The 23,345-nt window shown below is 48.0% G+C and overlaps 1 protein-coding gene across 1 annotated transcript in view; it reads left to right on the top strand.

Annotated features, from left to right (window-relative positions):
* HS3ST4 (heparan sulfate-glucosamine 3-sulfotransferase 4) overlaps positions 1-21,782 on the top strand; it is a 131,405-nt gene extending 109,623 nt beyond the window's left edge. Inside the window, exon 2 of the mRNA XM_038420856.2 lies at positions 15,908-21,782. Within this exon, the coding sequence (XP_038276784.1) occupies positions 15,908-16,544 (637 nt within the window). The 3' untranslated portion in view covers positions 16,545-21,782. The remainder of the gene's footprint in view (positions 1-15,907) is intronic.
* The last annotated feature ends 1,563 nt before the right edge of the window (positions 21,783-23,345 follow it).

The raw sequence follows: 23,345 nt of genomic DNA, 5'->3' as shown, positions 1-23,345 counted from the left end.
ATCTTTAACTGCAGTGCTGTATTCCTCTTGAAAATTCCACAGCTGACTGAATTACCAACAGTCACAGTTGAGAGCCCAAGCAATTATACCAGAATGTGTTAATAATAAAACAGGAAAATGACTCTGTGTTTGTCTGGTCTAAAGAAAAAACAGATGTTTGCACCACATTTCAAAGAGTGGTAGTGACTGGTTCCCTTCACAGGAGACGCAGTCAAGGCAGCTGAACGCTGCATCTTTTGGGTAGCATTTGTCCTGTGCATATTAAGGTCCTGCCTCTCTGTGATACTGAGCTGAGGAAGTCACTATACAAACTTTTTCTCTATGGTGAAAGCATAAAAATATAGTTAACAAAGGCTCCTTTTGAGTGGGATTGCAGGAACCCTACAACATAATGAACAAGCTGCCTACACAGATATACACGACAGCTGTGACTGAAGCAATAAACAGGATAATCTGGATTTAAATAAGCCACAAGGGGGATTTGGCAACATGTAAATTCGCAAATTTATAAAACGTATCCTTTGAAAATTAAGAGCTTGTTTGAAACCAGCAGCTAAGAACAATTACTCAAGCACACTTCCCCGGTAAGGGTTTAGAGCCGGCCTTTGTGGCAAACTGGAGTGAGAGAAGGGAAGACAAAAGTTATTGCCATTCCCTGCATGGTGGCACTTGTAGATCTGATTAGTTCAATCATAGAATCAGAGGCTCATAGAATATCAGGGTTGGAAGGGACCTCAGGAGATCATCTAGTCCAACCCCCTGCTCAATGGTCTAACAGGAGAGAACTGAATATAGTGAGTCTCCCCTTTGGACCCTGGAGCAGCAGACATGGTTAGGGAGGGGCCAGGGTGGGATGCAGAAAAGGCTGGTTTGTTTTAGCATCAGTGCTGCGGTGCCATGGGCTGAATGTGAAGGGAAGGATATATCAAAAGCCAAACAAGCGCCCAAACAACACGTGTGTTAGTCAGTTAGGACAATTCCTGGACCCCAGCCCCGGCCTGGCAATAAATGTTTCTGGGTGACAACGTACAGCATAGATAAGCAGGAGCCCACATGTCCCTTAGACACTCCAAGGATGGAGCCTTTTCATAACCCCACTGATGGGAAGTGAAGGAGTGGTGTGAAGGAAGCCTGGAGAGCAGCTGAGGGGCTAAGCTGTCCTTTCTGGCTGTGCAGCACGATGCCAATGTTAAACACAATTCCACACAGCCGGCCGAAGAGAACCACCCCAGCCAGGCAGGCTGGCGTGGGTTAGCGTTCTGTTTACACACATGCAGTGAGAGCAGAGCGCATGGCAGGCAGGACTGGGAAGGGTTAACTGCTCTGAGGAACATGCCTTTGGTGCTGGCTGTTTAGCTGCTTGACGTTTGAGTCTCTTGTTATTTTCAACCCCAGGAGTGAAATAGCGGCAGGTGTTTTTCTCTCCTGTGCACTCGGCACCTGCGCTGCTACTGGACACAGGCAGAGACCAGGCCAGCAAGGATGTAGGCAAAAAGTGCTGGCCAGGAAACCCAAACGTGCTCTAAGGCTGGTGAGACATGAATTCTGACCCGCTGGGAACCTGTCAGACTAACAAAGGAGAGAACCGACGTGCTGCACAATAGTACCCCCGAGAGGCCAGCATGTCAGAGGTATTCGTCCCGGAGGTGCTGATTCCATACGGCATCCCAGCTCTGCTTTGGCTTCCCTCATAGTCACTGTCCAAGTGCATAGGGATAGGGACTGGGTGCTTAGAGAAACGTCTGTTCCCGCACACGGCACGCTTACATCCAATTTGCTGTTTGCTTTCATCCCTGCCCTGTGTTAGAAAATCCATTTGCCTGTCTTCCATGCAGCTCCCTCCCATCCAGTGTCTAAACTCTAGATTATTATCCCCCAGGAATTACTGGGCCAGGCCTGGCTCTAAACTGAATTACACTTTTTTTCACCCTGTATCTCAGTGCAGAGCTCAGTAGCTTGGGCTTGGAGAGGGGCAGAAATCCCTGAGCAGCTCCCCCACTCCATCGGTGGTGCTTGTATAGGACCCAGCCCTCCCCATGGCATGATGAGAGACTTTCATTGCTGACAGTCCTTCAAGTCAAGCGTTCCCTCCACCTTGGCCCCTGCTTGCAAGCCAGGCCCCGCATTGTAGGCAAATCTTCCAGACCTGTATTTATGAGCTCAGCTGTGAAGCAAGAGCGAAATCTCTTAGCTGGTCCCTTCTCCATCTCCAGCACTCTGCTGTCACTCCTAACTGCCCATCTTGCTTTGCACTTGTCTCCAGGTGCACAGAACTGAACACAATCCCGGAATGTGGTGGGGCTCTCAGGTGATTAGCCCTTTATTGTAATTTCTCGGCTCCTGTTTATTGTGATCAGATCAGCTGAAGGGCTTCTGTAATTAAGAGCTTGTCAGTGGCTCTTCCGTAAATCCCTCATTTGTTTGGTTTGGACTTGAACATCTGCCAGTGGAGCGCGGGTGTCCCCACCAGGCAGGTGAGGCTCTTAGGCATTTATTTACACAACAGTTTGTTTCCAGCGCTATGGTAGAGCAACACTGAGTACACTAAACACAAAACTACAGAAAGGACAATCCCTTTGCCTTGGCCTCGTCACCTGAGCACCTGGCAGAAAATACCACTCTAACTCTTTGACAAATCCTGCAGCCAAACTCCCAGCTGGCGGGTGCCCCATGGGCAGGAAGGGCGGATCCGAGAGGTCATATTTCCTACTGAATTTGGGTTCATTTTCATCTCATTAGCCTTAGGGTCACCCCAATAAATAAGAGCCGCACTCCACAGTCATGGCCACCAAATACACAGGAATGGCTCAGGTAGCAGCAAACCCCTGTATTCCTGAGCCCATCCCCTACCCAAAGGCACCTGGAACAGATGAGTGACAGCAGAAAGCTTGGGGCAGTTTTCCTTGTACAGCACCTAGCACATGGTGTCCTGGTCCACAGGTAGGGCACCTGGGCATGACGGAAATACATAGATTAATAATAAATTGCCAGAGTCTATCCCAGAGCATCAGTGCCGAAGGCAGGCAAGCCTGGCTGTGGGCATGGCCACACGGAGGGGTGGGATTAGACTGGTGCAGGGCCCCTTGCAATCAGCATCCACAAGCACATCTCTAGAAGTGGGCAGTGGCCAGGGCGGGGTGTGGCCAGCCTTGGTGCCGGCAGAGGACAGATTCAGGGCATTCCCAGGCAGCCTCCCATGTGCAGGAGTCCTTTGGAGACCCAGCTTGTTATCAAAGCTTCTGTCCCCCAGGACGGAGGCGGCCCACAGCCCTGCCTGCCCTGGTGGAGTCTCGCTGCTCAGCACAGAGGGGAACCCACAGCCTGCGCGGTGTCTCCTGGGAATTAGATCACAACTGGACTGGCCGAGTGGTTTGTGCATGAAAATCTGCTGCTGGGGCCTCTCTTCGCCACGCCTTCCTGGACCGCGTGTGGCTCATCGTGCATGCTGCCGTGGACGGCTGCACTATGGGGAGAGGGCTGGCGGCTCCAGTCTCCCACCCACTTCATGACTCCTGGCCTGGCTGGAAGCCATTACTGCTGGATGCCTGTGTGGGAGCTTGGTGGGCAAGAGAGGCTCAGGGTGCAATGGACATGGAACCCCAGGCCGGGACCGGGGCTGGCAGTGCTGCTGCCCAGCGGGCCAGGGCTGCATTCCCAGACAGCACTGCAGCTCCAGAAAGCCAGAGAGCACGTCTCTCCCATGCTGCCTGTGGGGCCTGGCCCACGGAAGGAGACCAACGACGACGTCTCCGGCTCCAGGACTGTGCAGTGGCCTTGCGCCAGTTCCAGAGGCATTTGACAGCACATGTTAGAAGGGAGCCCAGTCTGCTCATCCCACCTCACCTCCTTCCTTGGGCCCAGTCCTCATGGTGCACCCCTGCAGCCCCCAGGCCCCCTCTCGTCGGGTTCACTCAGAGCTCCGAACAGCGGCCGTGTTCTGCCATCCGCCAGCCTGGCCCAGGTGACCTTGTTCCTGTTGTCACAGTTTCTGACTCAGATTAGCATCAGTCAGTCAATTTCACCCACCCTGATCCTTCCATTTGCTCAGACAATTGCATAAGAAAACAGCGTCTCATGTCTGGGAAATTGTAAACAAGTGTTATTGCTGAGCTGGTGTCAGGGTAATTGAAATCCCCAGGATCAGTGACTCTTTGTTGTCGCCTGGCATTCCAGCCCAGCTCGCAAGGCTAGAGGACTCTTATGTGCCGCTGCTTCTCGTTTGCATCCTCTGCTGTCTCAGCTGATCAGCCATGCACGGTAGGTCTCTTTCGGAGATAGGGACCATCTTCCCCCACCCCACGCGTTTTCGGCCTCCCTGCTGTGTCTGCATGTCATCTACATAAGCACTATAGTTGCACAACAGTATTTTAGCATCCTGTTAATCCATCTCCACGTCCCAATTTGCATCCTCGCATCTTAATGCTGAGAATTGGGTTCCTGCTTTGGCCAGTGGAAGGAATAGCCTCTCCTTGCTGGGTAGCTGACTCTCAGGGCAGGCAGTTCTCAGCAGAGGTACGAGCACCATTGCTTCACCTGGAGGAGAGGCTTCAAAAGATTTGCTCATGAACTGAGACCTTATGTATTCCTTTAGAGACAAGGGAAAAGGGGATCTGAGCTTCTGTTTAAAGCCTTCTAAGTTCTATCCTGTTACAAAATAATTACTGGTTTAGAGAAGGAGATTGGGAATATCTGTTTTCTGCCTCATAACACAAGAGCAAGGGGACAGTCACTGAAATAAAAGGTGTGAACTCTAAAATCAGTAAAAGGAAATATGTTTTTATGTAATTAGCCTGTGGAACTCACTGGCACAGGGAGCTGTTGAGGCAAAGAGCTTAGTAAGATTTGGAAAAGAACTGGACATAATTCTGGATATTCTTGATATCCATAGAAATCATAATTAATAGCAATGGATGTTGGACAAGATATTGAACCTCCTGCTTCAAGAGTTAAGTCAATTTCTAACTATTGACGATTACGGTGAGACGTAATGTAGGGGGCAAATTTGCTACTGCAGGGTTCTTACATCTTCCTCTGAAGCATCTAGCTCTGGCCAGTGTTGGAAACAGGCTACTGGTCTAGATGGAGCATGGATCTGACCCACAATGCTTTGTGTTGCTAGTATACTGTGGACACTGTGGTGGTGAGCGCAGGGCAAGCCAACACATAGCAAGAGAAGAGAAGTGAAATCATTGCACAAGTTTTGTTTACTCTTCACTGTTGATGGTGCATGTTGATTTTTTGCAATTAACATACCTTGGCTCAATGAAAACAGACTAGCCAGCTCGGCTTTCATTTCTAGTCAGTCAGTTTACATTTTTGGTTCTCATGGGCCTGCACAATGCTGCTAATGTTTGGGTATGCATGATGCAGACACTTCAAGGGAACAGATGTTCAGCCCCAAAACAAATGTATCTGATTTTCTACTATTGCTAAAAAAGACGTTCAGCATTAATGCACCTAGCAGTAATTGTCCAGTCGACCCTACCGCAGTCCTGTGAGGTCCTGGGGGAGGATTGCTCCCATTTTACTAATGGAATTTGAGGTATTTGAGGAATTTACTAATGGAAATTGAAACCAGAATTGCCACAAAAAGGGCCACGGGTTTGGTCACCCAACTGTAGACACACAGGGCCTGGCTACTTTGAGTGCTGAGCACTCATTATCACAGCATGAGCTTTGGGTATGCTGCACCCCTGCCTGATAAGCAGGCCCCATGGTGGTTTGTTGAACCCCCAGAACTAGTGGCCACTTTTTAAAATATTAGCTTAAATGGCCTGTACTGGGCCATAGGGGAGGCTGGATCAGAACACAGATGAAAACTCAGAACTCCTGATTCCCAGGCCTGTGCTCAAAGCACAGGGCCAATTCTCCTTCTCCAGCACCAGGCAGTGGTGTGGGAAGGGTCAGGACTGGAGCTGGCCAGGGGTCTCTGCAGACAGTTTTCTCATCAAGAAATACAGTTTTGCCAACACCAACATTTGTTTGCCAATGAAAAATGGAACCGAAAGGAAACAACCTTTGAATTCAGATTGCAGGTTTGAAATGAAACTTTTTGTTTCAAAATTTCCTGTGGGAAAAGCAACATTTTTCAAACCGAAGTTTTCGTTTGGCGTTTCTCTCAGGAAAAGCGTTGGTTTTCCAAGCAGCGCTAATCAGGACAGAGTGACAGGAGCAGGCTGAGCTGGTGCTGGTGGACACGTGCACAGGTACACTGTGAGGGCCGCCTCTAGCCACACTCGTTCCTGCGGCCCAGTCCCTCATTCCAGGAGTGTCCCTTTGAACGCAGCCCGCCTGCTTGCAAGGCTGGCTGAATCTGGCTCATGGTTTTGACTCTCTGACCCACAGGATCTCTTCAGTTGCTCGGATTCCATTGTGCCCCCTTCCTGAGTGTCTGCTATTCCCAGGACTCCCATGAAAATCACACAGCATCTGATTAGCTGCTGATAGTGAGAGCATGACAAGACGCAATTCTGGGGGGAGGAGATTAGTGAGTCACTTCTCCCCAGTACCACATATGCCCCGTGACCCTCTGCACAGCCATATAGAGGGCACACGGCAAGGAGGGGGACGCTGTAGAAAATTCACTGCTGTAACAGCTCGTAACCCTGCCTGGTGGCTGCATCCCCCACCACACTGTGCAGAGCTACCCAAGAATGACAGCCTGAGTGACGTGCTTCCCACAGAGTGATTTTCCTCATACTACTTGAGCTGCCCCCCCCCCCCATTGCAGCCCTTGGCTCTTGCTTCCGGCCTTGCTGGATATGCAAAACTCAGGCGCCGGCACTAGCTGTCAGCTGGAGGAGCTGGCTGCAGTTTATGACATAAGGGAATGATGACTTGACCCTGCCTTGTGCGGCTAGAGCAAGTCACAGTGCAGGTGGGAACAGGGGTGAAAGACAAGACATGACCAGTGGGAAAGGCTCAGCTGTCATGATCTCCAAGGAGCCCATAGGTCAGAATGACACTTAGAGCACAGGCCTGCTACATGGGGTCCTTTGCCTTCTCAATACAAGCTAGCCCAGGGGTCGGCAACCTTTCAGAAGTGGTGTGCGGAGTCTTCATTTATTCCCTCTAATTTAAGGTTCCGCGTGCCAGTAATACATTTTAACCTTTTTAGAAGGTCTCTTTCTAGAAGTCTATAATATATAACTAAACTATTGTGGTATGTAAAGTAAATAAGATTTTTAAAATGTTTAAGAAGCTTCATTTAAAATTAAATTAAAATGCAAAGCCCCTCCCGGACCAGTGGCCAGGACCTGGGCAGTGCGAGTGCCACTGACAATTGGCATGCGTGCCATAGGTTGCCTACCCCTGAGCTAGACAGTGAGTTTCTTCCAGCCTTCTGATTGTGATGAACTTCCCTAGGCAGGCAGCTCACCGCTGCCTGCAGCCAGACCCGGTGAAACAGCAGGACAGGGACACGTAGGCATGAGGAAGGCCCCAGGTCACATCCTATAGATGCTGCACGACAGAAGAGGGGCGAGCGCTCAGGTGTGTACCAAACAGGGTATAGTCTGAGGAGACAAAGGCTGGAAACTTCCAGGCCTTAAAGGACACCAGCAAAGATACAAACCCAAACTGAGCATGCCTGGCAGTAGGAGGGCCAGGCGCTAACAGCAGTTCATATTCTCCTGAAGGGGAGAAAGGGCCGAAGAGCAGCAGACTGTCCACAGGTGCCCATGAGCACAGTGATAACTGATTCTAATCCACTAGACCAGGGAGCCTGAGCAGAAAGATCCCAGCTCCAGAAAACAGCCTGCCTGCAGCCCATATCTGTGCCGTACGATCACCCGCAGCCCCCACAGTCACATCCAAACAGGAACAAAACATTGTAGTTGGAAAGAATTGTATGCCAGCACCTGCCCCCAGACTGGCAGAGGCATTTCCGGCTCCTACACTTTCCTGCTTCCTGCTCTGGCTGAGCCAACACCACCAATCTAGTGCATCATTCTGGGGGCTGTCACGACACCAGGGGAGCCAGAGAGAGACAGGGGCTTTCCTTCCCAACAGATGCTCCAGCTGGGGCTTTCTACACGTTGCACTAAGCATGAGAAGCAGCACGCTCAGGACCTGTCTCCTCTTTATTTGTAATTGAGTCGGTTATGGAGGCAACACACAGAAATGGGCTGTTATGAATTACCATAAAAATCTGTTTTGTGGCTTGAGCAACAAAACCATAACACACTGATTTCCGTAGTTAATGGATCGTTAGAGATCTGTGCTAGGATTTCATCAGGAAAAACAGCTTGATTGGACTGTCCTGCCAGGTATCTTGCCTTTGTCCTCCACCAGGTCTTCAAACAGACTGAGAATTATGATAATTATTGATTTCCTTAAAGCCCCAGCTCCTGGAGTCAGGTGGAGATGTGATAATTTCAGCTTTCATTCTTAAAGAAAAAGTAAGTTTCTAGCCCTTGTGGCTGTGGAGAAAGCTTCCAAAGGTGACCCCATTGCACTCTAAAGCAGTGGTTCTCAAACTTTTGTACGGGTGACCCCTTTCACACAGGAAGCCTCTGAGTGAGACCTTATCAATTAAAAATGTTTTTATATATTTAACACCATTATAAATGCTGGATGCAAAGTGGGATTTGGGGTGGAGGTTGACAGCTCATGACATCCCATGTAATAAGCTCGCGACCCCCCTAAGGGGTCCTGACTCCCCAGTTTGAGAACCCCTGCCCTAAAGGCTCAAAAAGCAGGAGGCAAATAAAAAGAACCCCAAATCCATTATTGTACATAACATCATTATTTTAAAGCCAATCTCAGGATTTTTGGTGATTTCTGATTCAGTTTTTGAACATTTGGGGTTGGCAATGCTGTTCAAGGCCCAGAATTGGAGCCAGCCTTTGCCCTAGACTTTCTTCTCTTTCTGTCCTGCCACCTCCCACCATCTCTGGAGCATCCTGGTGATCTTCCTGCTCTCCCCTGACATCCCTCATTTCCTCTTTTCATGCTTATGGCTCCTTGAATAATGTCCTTCCTAAATCCTCACAAGCCAGACATCCTGGAGTCCGCTACTCTGGCTGCCCACCCTGGCCTTCCCTCTGCCCTGGGGCTGGGGTGGAGAAAGGCTGTTCGGCTTGTGTCAACACCTCGCCCCCGAGCCTGCCACATGCACACATTCAGAATCACTTCCCATTTGAACGTCTTGCCTAAAAACCTTCCTTTCCTGTTGGCTCTCAGAGCCTGGAGGGTATTCTCCCTCTGTTCCACCCACACTGCAAAGGCCTTGCAACACTTGGTAGGAGACACACAGACACGGACTAGCAGGGGTGCCACCTTTCATGATTTTATCACACGTCTTGAAATATTTGGTGTTTGCCTTAAAGCCCCAGTTCTAGGAGCCAGGTGACTGAATCTCAGCTTGCCTTTAAAAAAACAACACGTGTCTAGCTCTCAGGAGTGAGGAGAAAAACTTGAAAATCTGACTCAAATGCCCCTAAAGGCTCAAAATACAGAAGGTGAATAAAAAAAAACAACCCTCAGCTGGACTGGAGTTTGTTCCCCTAAACCTATGATTTTCAAACCAGTTCTCTGATTCGGAGACTGTACTAGGCATTCATTGTTCTGATATTGCTCAGAGTCCTTAACAGAGAGATTTCAACCACTGTCTACCAGTAGCACACTGGTATGTTTGGCTCACACGTTAACCTGCTGCTGGATGAATTAAGCATGAATGAGGCTACGTTACACTTAGTAAAAGTCATGGACAGGTCACAGGCAGTAAACTAACGCTTGGGTGCTCGGAACGGGGGGCGGCCCAGGACCCCCGCTGCTGCTGGAGGGAGGGTTGGCAGGGCTGGCAAATTCCCTACCCAGCTCCGCGCAGCTCCCCAGAAGTGGCAACATGTCGCTCGGTGACCAGGCACAGGGATGGCCAGGGCTGCTCCACGCACTGCCTTTGCCAGCTCTGCAGCTCCCATTGGTCAGAATCTGCAGCCAATAGGAGCTGCGGAGGCGGTGCCTGCTGGCGGAGGCAGCGCGTGGAGCCACCTGGCTGCACCTCCCTCTGCCTAGGAGCTGAGGGACATGTTGCTGCTTCAGAGCCCTCACCCCCTCCCACTCCCCAAACTCCCTGAGCCCCCTCCCACACCCACACTGCTGCTGCTGCTGTGTGGGCAGGGGGCCCAAGATTGCCCCAGCACCGGCTGCTGCAGAGGTCATGGACATCACGGAGTCCATGACAGACACACAGCCTTAAGAGTGAAGCGTAGACAAAGCACGGGAACAACCTGCCACTCCAGTTAGTGTGGGGACGGTACTCCTTCATCCTCCGCTCTCACTAGCAAAATGAAACAAAATGAAATGTTTTCCACAAGCAAATTACAGGCTGTTACATGTTTACAACTAACGGAGCCCTTTCTTGGAAATGAGGTTATTGGGGAGGAGGAATGCATGAAAAGGTTTCTGTTTTGGCTGCTTGAGAAAACATGATAAAATCCTGCTGACTTTTTGCGTGAGTGTCCTGAGTTCTCAGCATTTGGGTTTTCGGCACTAGATATTCAAATATTTTACTAGCCAGAGCAAACACTTGCCTTTCCTAATGATCCAGCATAACTATGTGGGAAGAGGAAAGTAAACATTTATGGCATTATCTCCTCAACTGGCACACTTCTGCTTATTCCTGAGCATCCCCTTTTGTGAGAGAAGTGGCTGGGATCTGGGACTGATTCAAGGCTTGACGGGGGGCATAATAAAGTACTGTCTCTTCAGAGACCCAGCTGAACAGGCTGGCTGCAAGATTTCAGTGGTAAAGCGATGTGTATTAACTCAGTATTACTCATCCATTCTCCATTCCATGGAAGAGGACTGGACCTTGCCCTTATTGTGGGGTAACTTCGTATTGCTGAGTCTAATGCTGAAGCCTCTTTCCAGGAGAGTGGAGATGTATCAGAATGTAGAGGGGGAAGCTGCAGCCAGCAATATCACTTACACTGTTTGTAAACTGGTGTTTCTTTCTGTTATCATTCAATAAAACTAAATCAGCTCTCCAAAAATCAATAACTATGGAATGCAATTAAACCCCTGCAGCTGAGTGCATTTAGAGCATAACTGCTAATCTGGAGGGAGATTTGATAAGAAGGAAATAAAGTATTACTCTTCAGAAATTCTTGCTAACCTGATCTTCAATATCATATTTTAACAAATTTACCAAGCCACTTAGGCTGCAGCGCTAGCAGCACGCCGGTGCGGGCTACGTGTGCTGCTGATGGCACACTCGTGAATCGCGTTAGGGCCAGCGAACTCAGCACGCTGAGGGAAGTCACTTAGCTGCTGCACTCTGTAAACACTGGCCTTTTATTTGAAGGGGGCAGATCGTATCCCCCTTCTCCATGGTAGGAGGATTAGCATTTTGGTGCAGTGCACACAGCCATACGCAAGTGCCGTCAGTCATTTGCTCAGCTGATGAAGTCCATCAGCTCTGTTCTGTCACTTTAATCTGTTCTGCTCAGTTGCATCAGACCAGCCTAATTTCCAGACAGAAATTTTAGCATTTCAGTTCCAAATTTTCTCAACAGCATTTTCTGAAATCTATCAAGAAATTTTACACTGCTATGCTTGGATTGTTTGGCCAGTGCAGGCAGGGCCAATGCACAGGGGTATCGTGTGCACTGAAAGTTCGCATCTGCAAGAGCTGATGAGGGGACACTAAGCCTGGGAGTATGTACAGCTGGGCGCATACTGTAATTAGAGTTATTTCTGGCTGGTCATTTGCAAAGACACAGTGGTGAGTGAAAGCAATTTCCATGGGAATGTGAACACCAGTCTGAATTACTCAGGAAATTGGAAAGTTGCATGTGCCCAGGTGCAGGTCCACACATTAGATTGGGTGAATTTGCAGTGTAGCTCATCGGCAGCTGTTTCTGCAGTTCGTAGTGTCTTTTGTCCAGCTGGCTGATGTGCAATATATCAGAAAACCACAAGTGCAATAGTACTTACTGAAAAAGTCACTCCGCTTTCAAGAGCCAACATTGTCAGCTTTGCTCTGAGCGTAGTTTCTTTCTGCATTGAGCTGCCTTTCTCCTCCAAACACATCTCTTCCAGTTAATTAACTGGAGAGCCCATTCTGACATGGGAAACAGTCACAGAATCATAGAATCGTAGGACTGGAAGGAACCTCGAGAGGTCATCTAGTCTAGTCCCCTGCACTCATGGCAGGACTAAGTATTATTTAGACTGTGTTTGTCTAACCTGCTCTTAAAATCTCCAATGATGGAGATTTCACAACCTCCCTGGGCAATTTATGCCAGTGCTTAACCACCCTGACAGTTAGGAAGTTTTTCCTAATGTCCAACTAAACCTCCCTTGCTGCAATTTAAGCCTAGTGTTTCTTGTCCTATCCTCAGAGGTTAAGAAAAACAATTTTTCTCCCTCCTTTTTGTAACACCTTTTTACATACCTGAAGACTGTTCTCATGTCCCCTCTCAGTCTTCTCTTCTCCAGACTAAACAAGCCCAGTGTTTTCAATCTTCCCTCATAGGTCATGTTTTCTAGAATTTTAATCATTTTTGTTGCTCTTCTCTAGACTTTCTCCAATTTGTCTGCATCTTTCCTGAACTGTGGCACCCAGAACTGGACACAGTACTCCAGTTGAGGCCTAATCAGCACGGAGTAGAGTGGAAGAATTACTTCTCATACACCATTGCAAATCCTAGCTCTTTGGGAAACACCCTATAGACTTTAATAGAGAATCTATACATCTGTACGAATCTCTTAAGTTCTGTAGGTTTTTGATGTAACTTGTATCGAACCTTATAGTTTTATCCCCATTAACTTCTATGGGACTTTTCTATAAGGAAGTTAATGAGATTTCGCTGGTCTATTCACTCATTACTATCAATATGCACAGTGCAGAAAAGGAAGGAGTTGGTGGCTCAGAGGCTGGTGTGGAAAGAGGGATGGATAGATGGGTCAGAATAAATGGAAGAGTGGAGAGTCGTGGTTATCAGACAGAGATGGCTGGGTTGTAGGAACTGTCCTGAGGGAGACATACTGGGGGAAGGGATGGGGAGGGGCCTGGATGCAGCTGCGGCAGGTGAGGGAATGTGGGGATATTAGGGTCCCATCCCTAGAGCAAGGAACCAGTCTGGCTGCAACATTTGGGCTCCCTGACGCCTAGAGACTGGGGATTAGGAAGATCAGGCAGGGGAGTGGTGCATGGAGGAGCTGGCAAGGGACAGGAATAAGGGGCAAGTCAGATGCTAAGAAGGGTGACAGTGTCCCAAAGGGGGTGAACGTCTGAATTCCAGCCACAGGAGATGTAAGGTGCAGACCGCAGGCTAGCATTCTTCATAGGAGGAACCATCAGCTGGCAGCACCTGCCTGGCGAGCCCCTGGGCATCTGTGTAAACATGCTGACAAAGCTTTAATTGCCATTTAATTGTCACACATGGCCTTTAAAACGGGTGCGGATTTGATAGTCCGCAGCGATTGCATACACACATGCAACTGCTTTCTGCTTCAGCGCAAAGCAGAGTCTGTATGTCAGGGACTTGGCACCTACTGGGCATGCAGCATTCTGCGGGTGTGGGGGGCCTTGTACTTTGCTTTGCTGCTGGGCGCTGTGCATTGTGGGATGCAGAGCGGAAGCCTGCCAGAAACGACTGGAAATCTGGGACTCAGGATCACAAAGCTCAGCAAAAGAGGTTGTTTGATAGCAACCCATTTACCGCAGGGGGACCGGGGGGGGGGATTAAAAGGGGGGACACAGTCACCTAGCAAACTTCTTTGTCAAAAGAACTCTTGTCTTCAGTACGATAAGACAGCCTTGGGCCCTTCCGGCAATATGGACAACTCTAGCCATCCATCACCAGCTTCCAAAGCCTTTCAGCTCAGAGCTGGTTCCTGGAACACGCTCCACACCCAAAAGGAATTCTGTGGCACAGGGAACTTAGTCTGCTAGGCCATCATGTCGGGAAACATGAGCACACACTACGGGTGAGTTGTAAAGCCACGGATGGCACTGAACAGTCTCAGCCACAAGGCAATGGCAAGTTCACCTAGCTGGGCCTTGTCTAGCAAACATCTCTGCTTGCAGGTGTCCACTGGGGAACCCCACAGGAGGGCGGCTTGCCTGTGCACTGCTAGGTGGCAGCATTGTCGCTGCGGTTGCGGACCTGAGGGGCTGGTAAAGAACCGTTTCAAGCCGAGATCCGTTATTTTCTCACCCTATGTTTGCACTGAAAACAGTTTCCCATGTGAACGGCCTGATCCTGCAAGATGCTGAGCAGCCTCACCTTGCATTAAAGCCAATGGGAGAGGTGGGCAATGCAGGGGCTCCTCTCAGGGGATGCTCAGCGCCTTGCATAATCATGCCCTGGTATTACCTTATGAATTCTAGCCCACTGTTGAGTGACCACCCCTCCCCCTGCTAATTACCCACTCAAGCAATACAATAATCATGAACATTTGGGGCAACTTACACCAAGGTAAACATCCCAGTGTGTGTGAGAGAGAGAGTATAACTGCAAAGCTTAAAATCAAAAAGTTGAACTGAAAATAAAATGGGCATTTTTGTTTTATTTTATGCCCAAAACATTTAAATTTGTGCCAATTACAAACACTGAAACAATGAGCATTGCTCTGACACTTGGCACTAATACCTGATATAAACCCTGTGCACTGGGGACCTGTTTCCTTGCCCCTTACTTACCTTGGTGACTCCTGCACAGAGTGGGTGTTGAATGGCATCATTCTGGCTGGGAGATGTGTCACACACACCTTACACAGGTGCAAATCACTACATGAAGTACAAGGCGGCAGCAGCCAGGCCTCTGGCATGCTGGATGAGGCAGGATGTTGCACAGTTGTTCTTTCTGTAGCTGGTGGGTAAATTTTCCAGCTGATAAATAAAGATTCTCAAGCCAGGAGCCACAAGAGAACAGCAGAACCCACCCTGGCCATGAGAAGAGACACACGAGTTCTCTTCTTGATCCTGGGAGCATACTGCCCTGCCAGCCCTGCCCAACACAGCATGTGTGTGAACTGGAGGCACTATGTGCCCGGTGTACAGCAAAGGTCATCAGCCAGTCTGGTACCCAGCAGTTAAGGTTTAAAAGATGCTCTAATGCACATACTGCGTCCATGATTTAAAATCTTCTGGTTTGCGACATTAATCTTTGGCTTGGGCCATATGAGCCAGGCATTTACTTCTCCATTTTTTTAGATATAAAAGCTATCTGGACTGCAGCTGCATTTTACAGTATGATAATATGCTATCCAGGAAAGTCTTGCTACATGTTAATTTATCCAGGAGGCAAATTCCTTTTGGCTAATAAAAGTGCTTGCGCAGGAAGCTCAAAACCCAGCAGCAATTAATTATTGACAGAGCATGTGAATTAGAGATAAAAGAAAAGTCATTCTTCCTCACACACAAGATAGTAAATAAATTTAATTATTGTACTAGAAACAAGGGATCTTATTCTGTATTAAGTTTTATTAGCTGAGACATTTAAAAGCATGTCATCATAATAAAAAGGTCTTGTGTAATCCTAAATGCACCACTTTGGTACAAGGCTTTGAAGTGTGTAGATTTAATTGAGCAAATGGTAGCAGATGGCTTGCTGTACAGACAGGTATTGTACAGGTTTATTGTCAATTAACTCTTGTCTACATATGCCTATGGCAAATTGAGTGTATCATTTGTTACTGAGACTGGCTTTAACACTTGACGTACTTGCCTTCCCCAGGTTCTGAAGCCAAAGGACACTAACCGGCATTAGGTCTCCAGAGATTATGGGGTAGCTAGTGTCACTTCCCTGAGGGGTGCCCTCAGTCTCACTGGGCCACAGGCTTCAAACTCACTGTGCATGGCCGAAGGGGAACCCACATGCCTGAGTTTCCTTGGGAGCTGGATTCCTACTGCAGAACTAAGCTCTCTCTTTCTCTCCTGTTCCTTTCTCTACAGAAATGTGATGCCCAAGACTCTGGATGGACAAATAACGATGGAGAAGACGCCGAGCTATTTTGTGACCAACGAGGCCCCAAAGCGCATTCACTCCATGGCCAAGGACACCAAGCTGATCGTGGTGGTGCGGAACCCCGTCACCAGGGCCATCTCAGACTACACGCAAACGCTCTCCAAGAAACCTGAGATCCCCACCTTCGAAGTACTTGCCTTCAAGAACCGGACCCTGGGACTGATCGATGCCTCCTGGAGCGCCATCCGCATCGGGATCTATGCGCTGCACCTGGAGAACTGGCTGCAGTATTTCCCACTTTCCCAGATCCTCTTTGTCAGCGGCGAGCGGTTGATTATTGACCCAGCTGGGGAAATGGCCAAGGTCCAGGATTTCTTAGGCCTCAAAAGGATTGTGACAGAGAAGCATTTTTATTTCAATAAAACCAAGGGGTTTCCTTGTTTGAAGAAGCCAGAGGACAGCAGCGCCCCCAGGTGCCTGGGCAAATCCAAGGGTCGAACTCATCCCAAAATAGACCCAGATGTTATCCACAGACTGCGCAAGTTTTACAAACCATTCAATGTCATGTTTTACCAAATGACAGGTCAAGATTTCCAGTGGGAACAGGAAGAAAGTGATAAGTAAAGCCAAGAGAGCAGGGAAAAAGCTATCTGCTATCTAGAGGTGAATCGTTGTCAGAGACACTAAACTCACACAGGGCTAAAGTCTCAGTCTTGTGATAAAGAGACTCTTGCAGTGTCAAGGTTAAAGTCAAGCTGAACAGCATTTCCAGCTCTGAAACCTTCATGTCACAGCAAGTACAGGTTGCATTTGGGTCTGTTCCAAGCCCTCCCACTGTATTGTATTGCAAGAATTGCTGGGGAAGGCTCCAGTGGGACAGGGGAGGCTACCTGTTTCTAGCACTTTGTTCCTGGTGCTTCCTGTCAGCGCCAGATAGTCAGTATTCAGTGAGTCCTACCCACGGCCAACAAAGGATGAGGGAAGCTTATAGAATCCCAATAGTGACAAGGCAAGCCGACAGATTCAATTTCTTCTGCACTACTTTAGTTTTGCCTTGCTGGCAGTCAGGTGGTATCAGATCACACACACACACACACACACACAAACACACAAACAGCAAAGCTGCAAAGAATCTATTTACAGATACTTTACTTGCATACTAGTTACACCTTGCACTAGCTACCATTTACCAAGTGCCACAAATATCCTGAGCCCAAGTCTTTTCTCACTTTTGAGTGTAACTCCATTAACTGAATAGAGTTGCTTGTGATTTCCTCTGGTCTGCAGTGAGACCAGAATTTGGGCTTCCTCTCTAAGTCCTCATATGCTCCTTTAGATGATCACGTGCTAAAAACCACTGCCATGCACTGGCACCTAAGGAGCCAGCTGAGAGTATTCTCATGGGATCCATACCAGAAAGCTTGGCCTGGACACATGGCATAGTCTCCTAGCAGAAGGTGCAGTGTCCCACTCACAGCTCTTTCTGCAGGCAGGTAATGAACTGGCATTTCTCAGTCATTCTGGAAACCCCCTGCTCCCCTGCAGAGCAGATGGCCGTTGAGGTTGTCATTACAGGTGGCTTTTTAGTTCTTGGCTAGGTGGCCATTAGCCCAGAAGGAGAATCCTCTACTGAGTAAAACCTAATCACAGTATCTAGAGTGGTGTGCAAAATCCAGACACAGGCCAGATTTTCAAAAATGCTGAGCAGCCGCAAATGCCACTGGAGTCCCTGGGGCTGTGGGTGCCAGCCGGTAGGGCTGTGGGTGCCCAGCACTTCTGAAAATCAGGACTCAGCTGGGTTTGCAAAACCATGAAACAGTCTTCATCTTTGCTTCAAAATCTGCAAAGAGAATAAAAGGTCATTTCCACTGAGCGAGTGCTCACTACCCCGGAGAAAGCTTCATTTCCAAGTGGAAACAACAAAGGTTTATGATCAACCAAATTGGCAAATCCCGATGGAAACTATAAGATAAGCACCCATCACTCCTAGAATCTCAGCAAAACCGAAGCGAGCTGCATGCCTGGATCAGCAAAGACAAGGTAGCAGCAGTTTGACACAGCTGCACTATATTCCATGTCTGTTACGGAGAAAAACCCAGTAACAGTGGGCATGAAAGGAAAACACTGTGTTACCTGTGAGGGAACATTTCCTTCCTTGGGGTGATTTCTTGCTGTCTGGGGTTTATTCTCTTTTCCTTTCCTTTTATTTACTGTTTAAAAAGAGCAGCAGTGGTGCCTGCTTTTGCAGGGGGACGGAGGAAGATATTTTATTTTTATCAAGCCTCAGTGCTCCTTTGAGATGTTGCATTTGTTGCTGTTTGAAAGCAGCAAGAAAATGCAGTTTATGTATTCCTGAGCAAGACCAAAGCTCGGTTTTGATTAAGGTGGAAAGAAATCCTTGTTGATCCAACTAACCAAAGGAAATGTCACTAAAACACTGTTAAGCAAGGTAACAAGTTGAACCTGCTTTGGGTTTTATGGCCTGTCATGTGGTTCATTACACAATAAAGTGGTGCTAGTGCTTTGGATTGTATAAAAGGAGCTAAATTCATTTGTCAGATTTCAATTGTGGGCCAGGTTTGGAGAGCATCACATTCGTTCCCACTGAAGTAAATGTCAGTTCAGATTAGCCTGATTAGGTTTTAAAACAGCGTCTGACAAAACACTTTCTCACTGACCTGCAAACCCAGAAATATATTGTACAAACATTGGAAATATGTAGTAAGGGGGGACATTCAATTGTTTCAGATGTTATTAAAACGTTGTTTCTTCTGCAGAATGAAAGCTGGGTTGTTAGGCCATTTAGTGCAAAATGATTCATGGCTTCAGAGGGAGGGATTTTTTTTTAAATCTTCCCAATTTCTAGGGTCCTGCTGATATGGACACCCCAAGTCTTTTCTTATTTCACATGCCCTGCAAACCCGGAACTCGTTTTGGTGTCACTCCTGCCCGATGCTGAGCCCCGCCTGGAAATAAACAGTTGCCCGTCAGCCCAGGGGAGATGATGGAACTGAGGGCACTCAGCACCTGGCAGGATCAAGCCCTTTCAACTAATCTTTGCAAAAGAGGATTAAAAAGTTTATTTTCCTGACCGTGGTTTCATTAGCAGTCAGAACAATGCCATGTGAACCACAGCTGCTGCTGGGGCAGCTGGCCCAACCCTTAGCAACAACCTGAGCAAGGGGGAGCTTTTTGTTCCCACACGAGACCCTACTGAGCTCAGAGGCCCCCATAGGAAACCCCCCCAGACCCACACCAAAAATGTTCTTTGCATATTTTAAAAAAAACCCAAAAGCCAGAGTGTTGCGCTGCTCCCTAGTCAGGGGCCACCGGAGATCAGCCAGGGCAGCAGAGGCAGTGGATTGCTTGTGGTCTGTGGCTGCTCTTTTCACAGGCCTATTCCTGGAAGGAAAAGAGACTTGAGGAAAGGCCCTGCCTGTGCGTGCTGACACTATGGTTCTGCAGATTGGTGAAAGCTTTTGGCCAGTAGATGGGCAAGAGACGTTTGCATCTGGATGAAATACAGTCACCCCCAACCCGTTTGCTGTATTCCCAGAGCAGCAACAAAATGTTGACCCAGGATTCAGACAGCAGCGTGTGGCCATGGCAGGCTGCCTGAGCTTAAGTCTCCATCCCTTCGCCACCCTCTGGAAGGAGCTTGCTTCACCCCAGCCAGCTTGCCCGCCCAGAGGCTAGCAATGGAAACGGTTACAAAGCTGCATGTTCTTGCAGAGACATGCTCTGGAGGCAGGTCCCATTTGGTTGCAACAATAGAACTGGACCTGTCTGCGTCCAGGGGATGCTGCGCCACCGAGGCTTCCTGCCTGGTCTTCTTTTTGCCATATTTTAAGAGGTTTATTTTTTATATGGGTTACTTCCCTGCGCTCGGGAGGAGGCGCTTACTGACTCTAGCAAAGGGAATGTGCTGCTCCTGCACTTTTCCGACTGCATTGCTCAGCAGGCCTGTTCTGGGGCTAGGCCTCTGGTGAACATTAATGGCCTGCTAAGAAGTCAAGGAGCCAGGAGAGACTCAGGTGCCGGGAGGTGGCTGTTCACTAGCACACACATGATGCTGTTGCTCTTGGGAAGGGCAGGCCTGGCATGTCCGGCCATCAAGAGGCAGTGACATGGCTTTGTCGGCTTGGGTGAGATGGTGACTTTTGTCTCTGCATACCCGCATGGTCAGTGAAAAGTGTCTGCTTTTGTGATGTGCTCATGTGACCGAGGAGTTATTTCTCTCCAGCGAGAGAGAGAGAGCAACCTGCTAGGAGATAGTTGGATTAATAACTTTTTTTTTTTTACTATTTAAATATCAGCATTACGGCACATGGGAGATTGAATTTTGTATTTGATTTCCATTAGCAAAGCATAAATTATATTTAATTTTATATACAGAGACTGGATGATTCATTGTTATGGAAAAGCTGGTACTTAATGGTTCAGAAATGAAAATGGACAATTTGTCCTTTTGAAACCAAACTGCAGTGCTGTCATCTCCTCCCAAACACGTCTGTCTGTATCATTCTGTACTCGAACGATAGGAACATCTGCAAATCTCGAACTTAAAACTTGAACCTAACAGCACTAAACAATAAAACATTGTAACAGCTGCATTTTTCTGCTCCATTTCTCCTTGGTCCGAAGTGGCAGGAATGGCAGGGGTAAGGAGAATTCTCTGCTCTATCCCGTAATCAACCTAATACCATAGAGATCGGTCAACACCATGCAGGAGCCTGGGCCCAGTCAGTCACTTGGGATGCAGGTAGTGGGAGATGTTCCTCTCTTAGTTTTCCATGACCGTGAGCACAAACCAGATCCAAAAGGACTTGGGAGCAGGAAGAGAACAAACCACGCAGCTGCTACTGGGGCAGAAAACCCACTTTGCCAGCTGGGGGGCTCTGTGGCTTGCTTGGGTGTCCTCGCAGGGCTGAGGGCCTGGGGAGACGGTGTCGCTCCCTGGGAAGGACAGAACCAGCAGCAGGTGAATGCTGCCAGCGTTATCTGAGCACTGCCTGCACATTTCCCTGTGTGATCTCGTTAATGGCATGTTGAAAGGGTGTTTGGCCAACGGCAGGAAGACAATGGCTCTCATGCTACACGTGACCATAGCTGATGGCTGAGTCACCCCTTCCCCAATGCTCTGCTGCCCGTCTTTGCTAGGCCTGGACTGCAGCCATGCAGCAACGCAGTGTCCTTTGCAGGGCCCCGCGTGGAACTAGCACACGCAGAGGGTGTGTCTTGGCTACAGGAGCCTCACGCAGCCAACCACTGGGAGCCAGGGGCTCAGCCAACAATGGGCGTCCCTGTTTCTATGTTGTGAATTAGCCACAGACTGGCCGGGATTGTTACGCACTGTGTTGTCTTCTAACCTGCCTTGCAAGGGCATTTCAGCCCACAGGACACTCACAAACCATCCCCCCTGCCCTGCCCCTATGGGTCTCTGATTAGCTCAGTGAGGGGAGACAGCTCACCCAACCCACACTGTCCACAATCAGGCAACCAACTCTTTTAGCAGCAGGAGGAGGGAGGATGATTCCCATGGAGCTGCACAGAGCTGTGTGTGAACACCCAGTAGGTTGGGGGCTCCTGGCTCTGCACCCACTGCCCCATGTGTCAGGGCCCCTCAGCTCTGCACCCTAGGCCCAGTGGGCTGGGGCCTCTTGCTCTGTGTAAACATTCCTGCAAACAAAGTATGCCTTTGCAGACAATGAATGGAATTGCAAACACTGTCAATTTATATCAACCAGAGGCTAGGAATTGTCACAAATTGATAAAGGAAGCAAAGGGACACAAGGAGACATCTATGCCCAACAGAGTTAAAGACAATAAGAAGGAGTTTTTAACGTATATTAGAAACAAAAAGAATCCTAACAATGGTATTAGTCCATTACTAGATAGAAATGGTAGAATTATCAATAATAATGCAGAAAAGGCAGAAGTGTTTAGTAAATATTTTTGTTCTATATTTGGAGAAAAAACATGATGTAGTCATATCATATGGTGATAACATTCTTTCCATTTCACTAGTATCTCAGGAGGATGTTAAACCACAACTACTAAAATTAGCTATTTTTATGTCAGCAGGACTAGATAGCTTACATTCAAGAGTTTAAAAAGAGGTGGCTGAGGAGCTCTCTGGACCAATAATGTTGATTTGCAATAAGTGCTGGAGCACTGGAGAAGTTTCAGAAGACCAGAAGAAAGCTAATGTGCCAGTATTTGAAAAAAGGTAAATGGGATGACCCAGGCAGTTATAGGCCAGTCAGTCTGATATCAATCCTGGGCAAGATAATGGAGCAGCTGATACAGGACTTGAGTAATAAAGAATTAAAGGGAGGTAATATAGTTAATACCAATCAACATGGGTTTATGGAAAATAGATCCTGTCAATCTAATTTAATATTTTTATGAGATTACAAGTTTGGTTGATAAAGGTAATAGTGTTGATGTAACATCTTTAGACTTCTGTAAGATATTTGACTTGGTACCACATGACATTTTTATTAAAAAGCTAGAATAATATAAACTTATCACAGCCCACATTACGTGGATGGGTCTCAAAATGTAATTGTAAGTAGAGACTCACTATCAAGTGGATGTGTTTCTAGTGGGGTCTCATAGGGATTGGTCCTTGGCCCTATGCTATTGACCAATTTTATCAATGATCCAGAAGAAAATATAAAATCATCACTGATAAAGTTTGCAGCTGACACAATAATTGTGGGAGTAGTAAATAATGAAGAGGACAGGTCATTGATACCGAGTAATCTGGATCTCTTGGTAAACTGGGCACAAGCAAACAATATGCATTTGAATATAGCTAAATGTAAATGTAGACATCTAGGAGCAAACATGTCTGCCATACTTACAGAGTGGGGGACTCTGTCCTGGGGATCAATGACACTGAAAAGGCTTTTGGGTGGGGGTGGGAAATCAGCTGAACTTGACCTCCTGGTGCAATGCTGCGGCCAAAAGGGATAATGTGATCCCACAATGCATAAACAGGGGGATCTCGCGTAGGAGCAGGGAGGTGATTTTACCTGGAGGTTTGGCACTGGTGCAACCACTGCTGGGATCCCGTGTCCTGTTCTGGTGCCCACAGTTCAAGAAGGAGGTTGATAAATTGGAGAGGGGTCAGAGAAGAGCCAGGAGAAGGATTAAAGGATTGAAAAACCACCTTAAGAAAGGTGATAGACTCAAAGAGCTCAATCTGTTTAGCGTCACAAAGGGAGCGTGAAGGGGTGACTTGCTCACAGGCCGTAACTTAACATGGGACACAGATATTTCATAATGGGTTCTTTAATCTAGCAGAGAAAGCTCCAACACAATCCAATAGCTGCAAGCTGAAGCAAGACAAATTCAAACTGGAAATTTTGCAGTGAGAGTAATTAACAGTGAGTAATTAACCACTACAACAATTTACTG

This window comes from Dermochelys coriacea, chromosome 10 (genome assembly GCF_009764565.3).
Source record: "Dermochelys coriacea isolate rDerCor1 chromosome 10, rDerCor1.pri.v4, whole genome shotgun sequence".
In the NCBI taxonomy this organism is placed as follows: Eukaryota; Metazoa; Chordata; order Testudines; family Dermochelyidae; genus Dermochelys; species Dermochelys coriacea.
Note: the sequence above shows the minus strand (reverse complement) of the source record. Positions and strands in the feature narration are given on the sequence as shown.